Genomic DNA, 16,060 nt, shown 5'->3' with positions numbered 1-16,060 from the left:
TTCTCTTGGCCTCCTCATTTACCTTCCTCTTCTCCTGGAACTTGACCCTGGTTCAATCAGAGCAGTGGGAAATGTCCCCTTTGTTCCCTTTCCAAGTGGGTCTCGGTTTTTTCCGTGGCTCACTTCCAGAATTCTTTGTGAGCCCTGTCCCCTTCTTCCATAGGGAAAGGGACCTTCTGGAGGGAGAAGGCTCTGTGCCCCAGGCCCCTCATCAAGACCCAAGTCAACCCCAGGATTAATTCCACCGGGAAGTGTTAACCCATCAGCTTCACCAACATCGGAAGCCAATTTAGACGCAGGACTTAGGAAACTTACTTGTTCTTTTGTCGTAAGAATAGACTGGGTCTTTCCTTGTGGAGTCAATCCCCAGGAAGGCCTTATAGTTGTTGTCTTCGTACCAGTTGAAGGAGAACACCCGAGAGCCTCCTCCCTCTGGGTAGCCACACAGCAGGCCAGACAGGCTGTCCATCAGCTGGGTAAAGGTCTCTGGACCGCCAGCCTGCACGAGCGGCCTGGTCACCCACAGCAAGTCTTGAACGCTCGGCCGGTGGATAAACTAGGGCAATGCAAAGCTTTGGGTTATTCCAAGGCAGAGTCACGACCCACTGTGAAGCCGAAGATCCAACGTCTGGGGAGACCTCTGCATCTGTGCTTGATTTCCGCATTGCAAAGACAACATGTATTCTCAGCAATCCTTCACCCAGCTGTGAAATAAAACCTACTGCCATCCACACAGCCTAGGAGGAAACTAGGATGAGCCTTAAAGAAAATAAGAGTTACCCTCCAAAGCATTTCGGCATTACTTCTCTTTTTCAATCCATTCAGTAATGAATTCCTTGGGAATGTGTCCTTGGGAAAATATAAAGATTACTTCTCTGTAAGTCAGTTCTTAGGTTCTGATACCTTCCCTCCGGCCCCCACCCCAAGACAGGGCCACCGAGGAAAACTGGGGAATAAAATGGGGGAGTAGCTCTGCCCTAGAAAGGCAAAGTCAGAGCAAATTTCTTTGGCCAAGTGGTTTAGAATTTAGCTTCTTAAATTTGGAAAATTATCTTCTTATTAGTTTGGTTTTACCAAATGTGAATTTTTCCATTTCCCCGAAATGTGTGGTGTGTGGTTTCTTTTACTCCGTATATGGATGTATGTGTTTTAAGATCCAAGCAAATATCGAACAGATAAAGCCTCCATTCTTGGAAAAACTCTGTTTAAATTCTGCACCATGCTAAGAAGAAGCCGGTGGTCTTCTCTCCATAAGGACCCTCGTGGTGCCCCCTGGCCTCAGTCTCAGAGGCAGACGGATCACGCTGAGAATGGAGCCGAGGGATGCCAGAGTTGCCAGGGCCTCGTTCGCGTGATGCCATTTATTCTACTTTAAAGGAAAATACAAAATAAAAAGCATGCTGCTTTTATTCCCAAAATACACTTGGTTACTTATTTTCAAAGGCTCCTGGGAATTTAGAAAACCATTAGGCTTCAGTCAAGTGAGACTGAAAGCAGTCCCCCTGCGGCACTATGCGATGTGTACCTGGCATCTCCTCTCCGTCCACATGCCAACACCTGCCCTCTGAAACTGCTGAGTACCACGGAGAAGAATCCGTGTAGTGAGTCAGGCCTGTAGTCACAGTCTAGGTTTCCATATTAGAGATGAAACCTCAAATTGCTTCAGCCACAGTCAGTCTTAGGACAGTCTCGGAAGGGGTTATTACTGTCTTTATGTTGCTCATTTAATCAAAGTGGTCAGAGAGGAAGGGGCTGTTCCAGGGTCAAACGGTCTAGTGTCAGTAATATAAACTGGGCCATCTGTTCCCACCCCATTCATGGATGCCAGCCTCGCTCTCGAGACAGGCAAGGAAACTTCTGGAACTCCCACATGGAGTTAAGAGTGTGATACGCTTTGGGGAGTTAAAAAAAATTCTCCATCAACTTCATTACATGGATATGAATTTTTTAAATGCTTACGAAGAAAAGAATGTCAAACAGAGACTCCCACTGCAGCAGGGGGCCATCAGTACAACGGGCCCTTCTCTAATTTGCCCTGCGCTGCCCGGCCGAGCCGAGCTCAGTTTGATGAGGACAGATTCCAACCGTGCAATGTTCTAGGCTGGCAAAGTTCAGGTCAGCTGAGAACACTGGAGGGAAAAAAGCTTGGGAAGAATCAGGCTTCCCCTTTTGCTTCTCTTTCACAATACTCATTACACGCCAAGGTCATTGTTTATTTCATATCTCTTCCCTGCTGGAATGTGCGTTTCACGAGGCAGTGACAGTATCTGTCTCTTCGTCATGATGACCCTCGCACTTCTCGTCTACTGAGTGCAGTATCGTGTTCTATGTGGGCAAGGCTTGTGCAACGAGGCACTGATTAAAGTGTGCACATTTTTTACAAAATAACACGAAAAGGCCACTCTCTTTGTGATGAAATGAATCCATCTATGTAAGACACTTAGTGCCTGCAGGCACTCTAAAACTGTATGGCTATTACTATTAATGCTACAGGTTTATGCGAATTTTCAGAACATAATAGAATATTGGATCATATCAATACTGGACAGATTTAGAGTCCACTGTCAGTCCTCTGATAATCTGCTGTACCACGTGAGATGGCCTTTCTTTCCAGGGTGAAATTAGACGAATGCTTCCTTTCTTTCTTCCTCCTATCCAGGGACACGGTTCATTTAGGATATGAACAGATGTTATGAGATTACTAGATGGAAGGATCAAATGTATTTCTCCTTGAACAGGTCTGAGGTACAATTAAATTATCTGACATAATAAGTGTGATAAAACGGTGGACAGCTAAAATGAAATTATGTTTCTTTCATCCAACCACTTACTTCTTGAATTCTTGGTGACATATCAGATAATATTCTTCCCCAGGACCTCAGATCGACACCCTGAGAACCGCCGTCTACGAGTCTGGGAAGCTGTAATCGATAGGGAAAAAAAATTTAAATATATACATACGTACGTATGTGGTTCCACATACACGCCTAGGTGCCATCCGAGCTCATGTGTGCGTGAGAAACATTTCCTCCCTCCCTTTTGATCAGAGGCCCTCTTCTGCAGGATTACATTCGGAAACAAACTTCTTTTGTCTAATTGAGAATATCAAAGGGTCTTACTCCAAGGCACCCCGCTGAGCTAGTCAATCATAAGGAGTTTCATGGTGACATTAAATACACCAAAGTGATTCTGATTGCTGGTTTAGAGACACCAAACAAGACTCCTGGAGGAAGGAAAACAGAGCACAGCTGCTGGGGTGGAAACGAAGGCCACGTGCAGATGCCCATCTGTTCACTCAGGCTTGGTGGACACTCAGGCTTCCTTGTCATTGTTGTCCCTTTATGGCCTCTCTAGGCAGGTTGTGTCCCTTCCTCTGTGCAGTAACACTCTCTTAGGGAAGATGTGCCCAACTCCAGCACCTCTCCTTTTAAAGATGCTGCCGGCAGCCTGAAGGAGATAGAAGTTCTTTGCAGACTCTAGCTGGTGCTGGTATTCTAGTGACCCCCAGGCCATGTGGCAACACAGAGCTGTGGGTGCCTTTTCCATCATGGTGGAAAACGTGGATGGTCACAAGTTTGCAAGAACCACATCCCAGAGCTTCATATGATCGCCTTGTTTTCCAGAAATCAAGTTCAAGTGATGAATGAATGACTTCATTCTTTATAGTTTCAGAAGTAATTGAATCACCAATTTTCTGGCTGTTAGGACTGAATTCTAACTTTTAAGATGGCAATTTTCAAACTCAAGCGTGCATCCTGAGTAGGTCTGGAGGGGATCTGAATTTTTGTTTGTTTTTATGGTGGCACCTGTAGCCTGTAGAAGTTCCCGGGCAGGATGGAACTCACACCCCAGTTGTGACCAGAGCCACATCAGTGATAATGCTGAATCCTTAACCCGAAGGCCACCAGGGAACTCCAGGATCTGCATTTTCACAAGCTCGACATGTAATTCCGATTCATAAGTGTGGTCCACAAGCCACAGGCCTTGCTTTATTATTTGCCAGCATGGCTCCCCTAAATGGTGGGTGGCCCGATCCACTGGGGCAGAGCAGAGAAGCAGTGGAGTTAGGCTTTGAGCAGCCCCGCCTCCTATTTCCAGCCGTGATCCTGCCTCCCTCTCTTCTGGGTAGGGTAGGTACAGGGGCCCTCATATTCACTCTGCCCCTGAAGTGAAAAAAAAATGTATGTGCTCTTGCGGAGCAATGGCATTTCAGGGTCACTTTCTAACTGTAAAATGAAAGAGTTTGTTATGCATGAGAATTCCAAAAGAGAACGAATTTTCCAGTGGAAGGAGCAGCAAAGCCACTGTGGAAATTGTGCCACTGAGCAGTGTCTCCTCTCCTTAACCTTGACACTGAGCCTAGGCTTTGGTCTTGCCATGACTACTTTTCCATCTCCTTTTTGAAAATAGCTTCACTGTATGCTGGGTAAAGCGCTTTAATTCCTGTTTTCCCCTGGGAGGAGGGGGGCTAAGAAGAGAGGTAGGAAGCCAACAGGTAAACGTGTGTCAACGGCAAGTTAACGCTCAGTCCTGTCGATTCTCCCTCCTAACTCTACCCAGTAAGATCTATCGCAGATGAGAGGGGATCTAAGAGATACCTCAGTAAAATGCCATTATGGACCTTTTGATCCATACCTGCTGTAAACAAACCAGCTGTAACAATCAGAGGGAAAGTGAACATAGCCGGGTATTAAGTAATATTAAAGAGTTAACGCTAATTTTGTTGGATGTTATAATAACATTGTGGTTTTGTTAAAACAAGCAGGTTTTGGAGTTCTCTTGTTACCCAGTTAAAAATCCAGTATTGTCACTGTGGTGGCTTGGGTCATTGCTGTGGGGCAGGTTTCAGTCCCCCGCCCAGGAATTTGCATATTCTGTGAGTGCGGCCAAAAACAAACAAACCAACCAAAAACCCCACCCACACAAGTAAGTTTTTATCTGTTAGAGATACACAGGGAAGTATGTAAGGGTGAAACGTAACTTGTCTGTGTTGTTTTAAAAGGCTTCAGGGAAAATAAGAAACAGACAAAATAGGGAGAGCCAAATGTTGATAATAGTAGAAGCTGGGTGATGGGTACATGGGGTACACGGGGGTTTCATTATATTATTATTACAGATTATTATTATATTATTCTCTCCACTTTTATAGTTATTTCTACAATAAAAAGTTTTTTTAAAAGGAGAGGCTTTTTTGGTATGCAAAAATAAATGATTAAAAACTTCCAAAAAACAAAAGCCCAGGACCTGATGGCATCACAGGCAAATTCTATCGAACATTCAGAGAAGAGCTAACACCTATCCTTCCAAAACTCTTCCAAAAAACTGCAGAGGAAGGAACACTCCCAAGCTCATTCTATGAGGCCATCATCACCCTGATACCAAAACCAGAGAAAGACACCACAAAAAAAGAAAATCACAGGCCAACATCACTGATGAACATAGATGCAAAAATCCTCAACAGAATATTAGCAAACCAAATCTAACTATACAGTAAAAGGATCATATACCATGGTCAAGTGGGATTTATCCCAGGGATGCAAGGATTCTTCAATTTCTGCAAATCAATCAGTGTGATGTACCATATCAACAAATTGAAGAATAAAAACCATACGATTACTTCAATAGATGCAGAAGAAGCTTTTGACAAAATTTAACACCCATTTCTGATCAAAACGCTCCAGAAAGTTGGCATAGTGGGAACCCATCTCAACATAATAAACACCATATATAACCAACCCACAGCTAGCATCATTCTCAATAGTGAAAAACTGAAAGTATTTCTGTTAAGATCAAGATTGAGAAAAGGATGTCCACTTTTACCACTGTTATTCAACATGGTTTTGGAAGTCAGAGTCATGGTAATCAGAGAAGAAAAAGAAATAGAAGGACTCCAAATTGGAAAAGAAGAAGTAAAACTATCATTGTCTGCAAATGACATGATAATATACCTAGAGAATCCTAAAGACACTACTATAAAACTGTTAGAGCTCATCAATGAATTTGGTAAAGTTGCAGGATACAAAATTAATAGCAGAAACCTACTGCATTTCTATATACTAACAATGAAAAATCAGAAAGAGAAGTTAGAGAAACAATTGCATTTACCATCATGTCAAAAAATAAAATAAAATAAAATAAAATACCTAGGAATAAACCTACCTAAAGAGACAAAAGGCCTGTACTCTGAAAACTAGAAGATGCTGATGAAAGAAATCAAAGACAACACAAACAGATGGAAAGATATACCACGCTTTTGGATTATAAGAATCAATAGTGTCAAAAGGACTATACAACCCAAGGCAATCTACAGATTCAGTGCAATCATTATCAAGTTAACAAGATATTGTTCACAGAACTAGAACAAAATATTTTAAAATTTGTATGGAAAAATGAAAGACATGATAGCGAAAGCAATACTGAAAAAGAAAAACAGAACTGGAGGAATCAGGTTCCCTGACTTCAGACGATACTCCAAAGCTACAGTCCTCAAAACATTAAGGTACTGGCACAAAAACAGAAATATAGATCAATGGAACAGGGTAGAAAGCCCAGAATTAAACCCAAGCACCTGTAGTCAACTAATTATGACAAAGGAGGCAAGAACATACAGTGGAGAAAAGACAGTCTCTTCAATAAGCGGTGCTGGGAAACGTGAACAGCTACATCTAAAAGAATGAAATTGGAACATTTTCTAATACCATACAAAAAATAAACTCAAAACGGATCAAAGATGCTATAAAAACTCCTAGAGAAAAACATGGGCAGAATACTCTTTGACTAAATCACAGCAACATCTTGTTTAATCCACCTCCTGGAATAATGACAATAAAAACAAAAGTAAACCAATGGGAACTAATTAAACTCAAAAGCATTTATGTGGCAAAAGAAACCAGAAAAAAACAAAAATGAAAAGAGAGCCCACAGAATGGGAGAAAATCTTTGCAAACAATGCAGCTGAAAGGACCTAATCTCCAAAATATACAAAAAACTCATGCAACTCAACAACAACAACAAAAACAAACAACCCTGTTGAAAAATGGGCAGAAGACCTAAGTAGATATTTCTCCAAAGAAGACATAGGGATGGCCAATAGGCAAATGAGAAGATGCTCAACTTCACTAATTGTTAGAGAAATACAAATCAAGGCTACAAGGAGGTACCACCTCTCATGGGTCAGAATGGCCATCGTTAACAAGTCTACAAATAACAAATGTTGGTGGGAATGTAAGTTGGTGTAACCACTATGGAAAACAGTATGGAGGTTCCTCAGAAAACTAAATATAGGACTACCATATGATCCAACAATCCCACTCCTGGGCATATGTCCAGACAGAACTATAATTCAAAAAGATACATGTACCCTTATGTTCACTGCAGCACCATTCATAACAGCCAAGACATGGAAACAACCTAAATGTCCATCAACAGAATGGATTAAGAAGACGCGCTACACATTCACAATGGAACACTACCTAGCCATAAAAAAAGAATGAAATAATACCATTTGCAGCAACATAGATAGAACTAGAGATTCTCATACTAAGTGAAGTAAATCAGATAGAGGAAGACAAATACCATATTATATCACCTATATATGGAATCTAAAATATGGCACAAATGAACCTATCTACAAAACAGAAACAGACTCATGGACATAGAGAACAGACTTGTGGGTGCCAAGGGGACGGGGAGGGAGTGTGACAGACTGGAGTCTGGGGTTAGAAGATGCAAACCATTACATTGGAGATGGATAAGCAATGAGGTCCTGCTGTACAGCACAGGGAACTATATCCAATCACTTGTGACAGAATATAATAGAAGATAACATGAGAAAAAGAATGTATATATATATATGTAAAACCGGGTCACTGTGACGTACAGTAAAATCTGAGACCACTGTAACTAAACTCTAATTTTAAAGATTAAAATAAATAAATGAGCTGCTGAATGAATGAATGCATGAATACCTCGGCCATACGCTCTCCTCGCGTTTTCCTTCCTCCCTAGACGGCCTCTGCTCAGGCTCTCCTCGCTTCTCCCTCAGACATTTTACCCGAATGGCCTTCCTGCTGGGCCCTGGTCTCCTTCCTTCCAATGCACCTTCCACACGATCGCCTGCGTTACCTAACAGGCCAATCCCATTCTGTCGCTTCTCCTGCTCAGATCCGCCTTTGCTCCCTCCCACGTCCAGGAGAGCGGGTCCGTATCTGTGCTGGACACACATGGCCTCTGGTGAGCTGGTGCGTGGCCCCCTCTCGAGCCTTCCCTCCTGCTCCCCCTCCATCGTCCAGACTTCTTTCACCTCCCAGGGGGGCTGCTCCCTTTCTCAGGCCTTCCGGCTCTGCACACGGTTCCCCACACCCTTCTCCGCCTGGTAAGGTCTTCCCCACCCTTCAAGTCTCGTTCCTGACACCACCATCTGTGTGAAGGACAGTGTGCCCGCCATAGATTGAAAGAATGGTTCACGTTTTGGGCTTCGTTTTCTTGCCAGCAGTTCCCTGTCTTCCACCCTCATCATCCTACTCAGAATCCTGTTTTAAAGTCTAATGGACGCTTTCGTTCTTGTCTTTTCAGACCTCTCCACTCTTGACTTTGGGTCATGTCCTTTCGCTCCAAGACACCCCTCGTGCCGGGTTCCTCTGTTCCTCGCTGCTGCTCCCACCAGCTCTCTGCCTCCGCCCTCCCCTCAAGGGCCCAGGTTCCCGAGGACCTCCGCGCCCTCACCCCTCTCACTCTGCAGGCCCTTTATCGTTTCATCTGTGGCCTCTTCGAAGATGACGCCTACATCTGCATTTCCAACCCTCAGCTCTCTGGTGGACCTTTGCCCAAATCCAACTTGTCCTCCATGGATGACATCATCTTCCTCAACCAGGGTCTGCTCCTGGACACCCTTCCTCAGTTGGTGGTGCTGCCTCTTGCCCTCCCCATCAGGGCTTCTTCCCCATCTCCAACCCACCGTCAAAATCCCCAGCCTGGAGGCGCATGAGCTGGTCCTGGGTCTGCGGGTGGGGGCCGTCCGAGCCCTTAGATTGCAGAGAGGAGCCAAGAGACAGGTGAAAGTCTTTCCCGGGAGGAAGCTGGATGCAAGGAATGGAGTCTAAAGAAGCTGTGCGGAGAACAACAAGCAGGGTCCAGGTGATGGGAGGCATCTGAGAGGGACCAGAAGCCCAGAGGCACAGAAAATAAGCGGCTGCGTCCAAAGAGCAATCCATCAGTCTTCGCCTCCCAATGCTTTTTCACCTTTAACTACTTTCTCTTCTTTGTGAGTCTGTCGTCTGTTTTCCTCACTTGACTGTGGGCAAGAGATGATCTCTGCCTGAGTTTGGCCTAAGTGGACATCCCCTTTCATCCCCTCTCCGTTATTTCCTCAGGCTCTAGGCACACTCTGGCTTTTAATCTCCCTTCTGCCGCAAATTCAACACATTAAAAGACACATACTGTGTCTCTACATCTGCATGTATCTATTGACATACACACACATTTTTTAAGGCTCTTAATTTTGCTTTCGAAGTTACTTGGCCTTGACTAATTCATTTAATGATCTGGTACAATTTCTCAGCAATCATTGCACATACTTAAGAATGTGTGTAAAGGGGGAAAACTTGAAGTACAACCAGGTTTGTTTTTTTTTTAATTTAAAATTCATGAATATTAAATTTAACCATAAAGTTGAATAATACTACCTTTCTTAAACATTCCATTTAATGTTTATCAATTGTAATACTGAAGCTCTTTCTGCATATTTCAGATCTGTAATTTTTATGTGTGTGTTTTTAGGGTCACACCCATGGCATATGGAAATTCCCAGGCTCGGGGTTGAATCAGAGCTGTAGCTGCCGGCCTCCACCACAGCCACAGCCTGTGACCTACACCACAGCTGACGGTAACGCAGGACCCTTAACCCACTGAGGAGGCCAGGGGTTGAACACGAGTCCTCATGGATACTAATCAGGTTCATTACCACTGAGCTACAACAGGAACTCCTAGAGCCATATTTTTTTATTTTCAGTTCTCAAACATTTTCATAGGCCTCTGCAAATCCTCTGGCCCTGAGATATCATGACTGTCACTTTAGGGCCTAATAGATAAAACAGCCAACTGGCTCCATCCCACCCCATCCTCTCCCTCCCAGCTGCTCCTACAATCCTCAGTGCATTTACTTGTCACTCTATATTGGTTTGCTATTTTTTTTATTTCCTTCTATTACACTGCAAATTCCTTAAGCATAGAAATAGGCTTTATTTTGCTTTTTATATCTTTTGGGTCTGGGACACAGTAGATGCTCAAAAAATAGGTGTTGTATTATTGACGAGAAAATAAATGCAACCTAGTGGAAAAGAGAAGAGTCTACTAAGGTTTTAGGTTCCATGAAGATGTCTTTACAAGGTATGAGGATGACTTACGGGAAGGGAGCCATCGGTGGGGGGCACCTGGGGATGGGGAGGGTAGCACCTGAACTGCTGTTTCCAAGAAGACGCGGTGATGATCACGAGGAGGAGGACAGTGTTTGTGTGTAGAAGGGAGGGCCAGGAATTCCAGGCGGAGGGAAGAATGCAAGGAGTGACGGCAAGAGAGACTGGCCAGCCAGCCAGATAAGAACAAGACCAGAAATTTGGGGGAGAGGGAACAGGAGGAACAACAGCTTGAGATGCGTTTTTGCGTCTGGGTAACACTTTCTTTTTTGATCTTGTTAACAACGGAACAATATTCATTATTCACATATTTACTCAGTTCCAGCTGTGTGCCTAGTGCCACAGCTGCAATGCCTCTCGTCGCTTTTTCCAGTGGGGATGGCAAATAGTGAGGGTCTAGACCCACACCTTCATTTTTAGGTGCCACCTACATCCCAGTACAGTGCCTGCCCTGCACAGGACACAGTTCATATGTATCTGGTCCCCAATTATCTGACTGATGTTGCCCTAAATTATAAATAACTTTCCCAGGGCTCCCCCCACATCTATTCAAATTCACATGGGTTGTTCTTGCCAAAAGAATCGGAAGGGACTGTAAATTTATTTGAACGGAAATGTGAACACATTTCTGGAAAAAAGGTCACAGACCAAAATGGCAAGTATCACACATTCTCTCTCTTCACACACACACACACACACACACACACCACTGCTTCCTATGCCAAACAAATTATCTTAATTTTCCAAACAAGTAACCCTTCTATGTCACGAATGGCCTCAGCAGGGCCAACTCAAGTTCGAGGCCTGATTAGACGTTGTTTAAGGAAGACTAGGTATATAAACAGGGCTATGGAAATCTCTATCATCTCCCATCAGCTGTGGTTGGCCTGAGGGGTTCCCGGGCCTTGATCTAGTACTTACAAGATGGATACAAGGTCCTAGCCAGCAGCCAAGAAGATTCTGGCTACACGAGGTCTCTGTTTGGGTTCTCAAGAGACAAGATGTATGCCTGTCCTTTGGGACAAGATATACATCTGTCCTCTTTTCTTAAGGCTGAATAAAGCGTCACAGGTACAAAAAAGTCTTGTTTGCACAGTTTTTCTGATGCTTGGGATCCAGTAGGCTAATCAAACAGATGCCAGCACACAAAAAGAATACTTATGAGTTGAATTTTTTTACTTTCTCTGATTCAAACAAGGCCATCTGGAAATTATATTGATCTCTAAGTGAAGCTCTACCTAACACAAGGGTAAGTAGGGAGGCTTAGGTTCCAAGGGTCTTTACAGGGGTGATGTGGCCTCTGGGGGCCAGGGGAAGGTTCTGGCAGGAGGGATAAGCTGTGGCCTTGAAAGCGCCCAGGCAGAGGTGAAAAGCAGATGAAACAGAGGACAGGCAGTGAGGGGCCCACGGTGTTGAATTGTGGGCCTCTACAGGAAATCCAGATTTATCCGGGAGGGAAGTTGTTGCTAGGCAACCGGAAGAATGTAGATTTGAAGCATGTTTGTTGCAGCCTGACAGTTGTGAAGCATCAGATGAAAAGAGAGGAAGCTGGCTTCAGTGGTGAGGGGCAACCAGGGGGGACACCCTGAGTACCAGGAAATGCGTCAGGAGGGGAGAATTCAGACTAAATCACTCAGAGCAGGGGGAAATGCCAAAGTGTCCCCACTGGGAGAGGCCCCAGAGACACGCCGTCTCCCAGGACTAGGGGCGCCGGGAGCATCTGATGAGAGGGTGGGCTCTGAGGATGTGAACAGACAAGTTATGAGACTCTCTCTGGCTTAACAGAAACTCCGCCTTTTTCTCTCCACAGTGACTTTAGTCCCAGTACGTGTGGTTGATGAAACCGAGTTTGGAATCTAGGGGCAGTCAAAAGATCGCTCCAGGAGATGGCCTTCTTCCTAGAGTGAGGGTCTGAGGAAGGAGAATTTCCCACCTGTGTGCCTGAGGAGGACACTTCTGGGAGTGGAGCGGTGAGCAGGGCACTGCAGGGCCCTCCAAAAAGCAGTTGCATTTGTGCACTTTTTTTTTTTTTTTTTTTTAATCTTTTTGGAGCCGCACCTGCAGCATATGGAAGTTCCCAGGCTAGGGGTCAAATCAGAGCCGCAGCTGCTGGCCTACACCACAACCATAGCAACACTGGATTCAAGCCATACCTGTGACCCGCACCACAGTTTGAGGCAATGCCGGATGGATCCTTAACCCACTAAGCAAGACCAGGGATCAAACCTGAATCCTTACGGATACTAGTCAGGTTCATTACTGCTGAGCCACAATGGGAACTCCCATTCTTGCTCTTGTAAGAGCAAAGATGCTTTTTGTTTCAGTGCTTTTCCATCTCTTCTCTAATATGAATTTCACCCCTGGATCCCACAGGAGACGTGGCGTATGTCTGATTATCTCAACTTTACGGATGGGGAGGCTGAGATCCTCCAGGAAGGAAGGGGCCAGTGCAGAGCCAGGACCTGCTCCCTGACCACCAGGAGATCTCTGTGGACACTACCAGGGGCTGCACACCCTCAGTCCTCTGGCGATGGGTCCCATGATCAGGGGGAAGCTGATTACTTGGTAAGGAGAGTGAAGGAGAATCTGCGGCTATATTGAGCCGCTTTAGGAAAGGACATATATTAGTGGTACGGAGGAGAGAAATTTTAATGCAAAAGCTCTTAACTTGGGATCTGACTTCAGAGGCTCCAAGAGCCCCCATCCCTGTGAGTTTGAGCTTACAGTTTCTCTGGGGACGAGGTTTAGAGCTGTTGTCAGGTTCTCCAAGGCAGTCCTAATCCATAAAGAGAATAAGAACTACTGGAGAGATAAGAAATGTCAGAGGCCAAGACCCTTCCTTAAACCAGTTTACCTTAGAGAAACCCGATGCCTAACACGCTGATGCTGAATCTACACCTGCTGAGTAGCGGCCAGAACCCAGGACCCAAGAGCAGCCTTTGCAGGGACTTGAATTTTGACTTTTCAGTCTTTTCTTTTCTTTTAGGGCCACACCTATGGCATATGGAAGTTCCCAGGCTAGGGACGGAATCAGAGCTACAGCTGCCAGCCTACACCACGGCTCACAGCAACGCCAGATCCTTAACCCAGTAAACAGGGCCAGGCATCAAATCCGCATCCTCATGGATACTAGTCGGGTTCTTTACCGCTGAGTCACAGCAAGCACTCCCAGTCTCTTCTTTTAAAATTCATCAAACAGTATCTGAGCTGTTACCACAATAAGCCCTGGCTTATTCATGCCTGGAGCCTAAAAGAAGCCAAGGCAGGGCAAGGGCAGTCCAGACCCGGGGGCCTAAGGTACACCCACGTTCCTATCTTCTATTTCCTTGGTATTTCTTCTTTATCAAAATCAGTCTGCCAAAGATTCCTATAGACACACAGTTTTATAGATGTAGGAAGAACAAAAACTAACGCTGTAAATCAGCTCCACTGGCTGTGGCTTAATCATTTTCCCCAAACCGAGAAACCTATTTTCTGACTTGGTTTTGTTTTCACTCACAGCTCTGCTGCATCTCCCTCCAGGCTGCTGGCTCCGGGTCCCACTCCTTTCTCCTCCTCCCTCCCCAGACGCCCACACAGAAATGGGAGAAAGGTGACAGGCCGGAGATTCAGAAATTGGAAGGGAGAGGAGATCACGATGTCAGGCCATGACCGGGACCTCACTGTAAAATCCTGGGGACATGGGCTTTTCCAGAGAATGTGGACCCAGCAATCTCACTCCCAAACTGAAACACACAATGGAAATTTAACAAACGGCAAGGCATGATCCGATCCCAGGGCGCAGACACCGCGGCCAGCTCGCCCTGGGCACGGGCAGGCCACCCGCCCTTATTCCCCATGATTCAGGAATTCAGGGAGCGGAGCCAAGACCAGAGCAGGGCCCAGAAAGGCCCCCGCAGCGAGCACCCCCACGACCCGCCTTTCTTCCGCGGAACTCAGGGTTCCGCTGCCCCGGAGTCGCAAAGCCCGGGGGGAAAGGAAGTCAGGAAAGTAAAACCGGGACCGCGGAGCCGTCGAGCGAGAGGAAAGAGGGCTGAATCACGTCGTCGCGCTGGAAGTGACTGCGGAGGGGAAAACCGCGGGCCGGGTTTCCTCCCTCGCCGGCCGCGGAGGAGGGAAGGGAGGGGACGCCCATTTCCCAGCAGTGTGGCAGCTTTTGGCCCCCGCCGCGGTCCCCCTGCCGAACTTCCACAAATAAACACAGCCAGCCGAGGGGACAGATTTGCTTCTCAGCAAGATTCCAAAGCGGTGCCCCGAGTGGAGGGAAAACAGGAAGGAGCGCAGGGGAGGGGGCGGCGCGCCCGGGGGAAGGGCCCCGCCCGCCCCGAAACTGGCGCATGGCCGGTCCGGGGTGTGAAGCGTGTCGGGGGTGCGGGCGTCCCGAGCTTGGGCCCAGGTCCCTGCTGCTGGATTTCAAGCTGGGGGCGTCAGGCCCGAAAAGGCCCGGTGGAGGCAAACCCTTTCCAGCTGTTTCAACCCAGCTGAGACCAAGCGGGACTAAGTCTCCTGGGGACAGTGCAGCCAGGTGGCTGCTGGTTTGTCGTCCCCAGCCCGCCTGGGTCCCTGGGCAGCATGCGCGGGAAGCCTGGGGGGAGCCAGGCGTGGGTCCTGCATGCGGATTATTTGAGGATGACAACACTCCCTTCCCATCTCCAAGGGGCCGAGGAAAAACACAGCTGGCCCCAGTTGGTGCCGAGTCCGCACCCCCGCCCCCTGGCTCCACGGTCCTGAAGTGGAGGTTACACGCCCACCCACACGCCCAGGTCCTGACACCACCCGGCCAGGTGCTGTCGCAGAGGCTTCCTGAGCTGGCCCCTCTCTCTTGTTAAGGAGCACCAAGCTGGCATTCACTCCGTCTTCACCTAGACGCTGGGGTACGAAGCACGAGCACGAGGACCAGCCCCGGAGACCAGGAGGCGCAGCGCTCGCACCCCCCCTCCACCCCACACTGGACCTAAGTGCCGCGGCGTCTGCCCCCTGCCTCAGAGCTTCCCCGGCCTCGGAGTGTCCCCGTCCGGCTGGCCCGTGCCCCTCTGAGAGGGTCTGAGGGTCTGCCCTGAGCCTTTCTGTGCCTGCCTGAGGGCTGTTTTTCTAAAAACCCTCAGAGGGTGGGTATAGGAGCCGTAAAAGCACCCCCCCCCCCCGCTTGATGCCTGCCATTCTTTTTAGGTTTCCTTCTTAGTAATTTTTTTAAAAAAGTTTAGCCCCTTAGTCCATCTGTCAGATGGAAAAGCACTTTCCAAGAGCATCACATGGGATGTTTTTCCTCTTTGCTGGGGGCGCCGGGCGTCCTGTGTGGGTCAGTCTCCCCTACAGAGACAGCCCAACAGGCAGGAGATGCTGGGGTGGGCAGCACTGTCTCCTGCCAGGGGCGGCGTCTGGGGCTTTGTTAAGAGAACAGCAGGAGGCGAATGCCTCTGGACAGCACCCTGGTCTTAGGAGAGTAAAGGAAAGTGCTTTGAAGCCTTAGGGGCACCATCCAGGTACTATTATGCTTGGTCTACAGCAACTGAGACTAAATCAAGCTCCTACGTCATAGGGCAGAGATTCTCAACCTGGCTGGACATTAGAATGATCTGGGAAGCTTTAAAAAATGCCAAAGGCAACTGAATCAGAATCCACGGGATGAGGAGAAGGGCTTGCAGTTT

The 16,060-nt window shown here is 46.9% G+C and overlaps 1 protein-coding gene across 10 annotated transcripts in view; it reads right to left on the bottom strand.

Moving 5' to 3' along the window:
• ABCA4 (ATP binding cassette subfamily A member 4) overlaps positions 1-16,060 on the bottom strand; it is a 156,746-nt gene that overhangs the window by 96,595 nt on the left and 44,091 nt on the right. For 9 of the 10 annotated variants that reach the window (XM_085023903.1, XM_085023904.1, XM_085023906.1 and 6 more), the window contains 2 exons: positions 2,832-2,921; positions 316-556 (listed from right to left, as the gene is read on the bottom strand). The exons of the other annotated variant lie outside the window; for it this stretch is intronic. In XM_085023903.1, coding sequence (XP_084880029.1) covers positions 316-556; positions 2,832-2,921 — 331 coding nt within the window. The remainder of the gene's footprint in view (positions 1-315; positions 557-2,831; positions 2,922-16,060) is intronic. 10 annotated transcript variants of the gene reach the window in all.

This window comes from Sus scrofa, chromosome 4 (genome assembly GCF_054392235.1).
Source record: "Sus scrofa isolate SSC_HxYL_T2T_F1_AM1 chromosome 4, Sscrofa_HxYL_maternal_Yorkshire_Landrace_v2.0, whole genome shotgun sequence".
In the NCBI taxonomy this organism is placed as follows: Eukaryota; Metazoa; Chordata; class Mammalia; order Artiodactyla; family Suidae; genus Sus; species Sus scrofa.
Note: the sequence above shows the minus strand (reverse complement) of the source record. Positions and strands in the feature narration are given on the sequence as shown.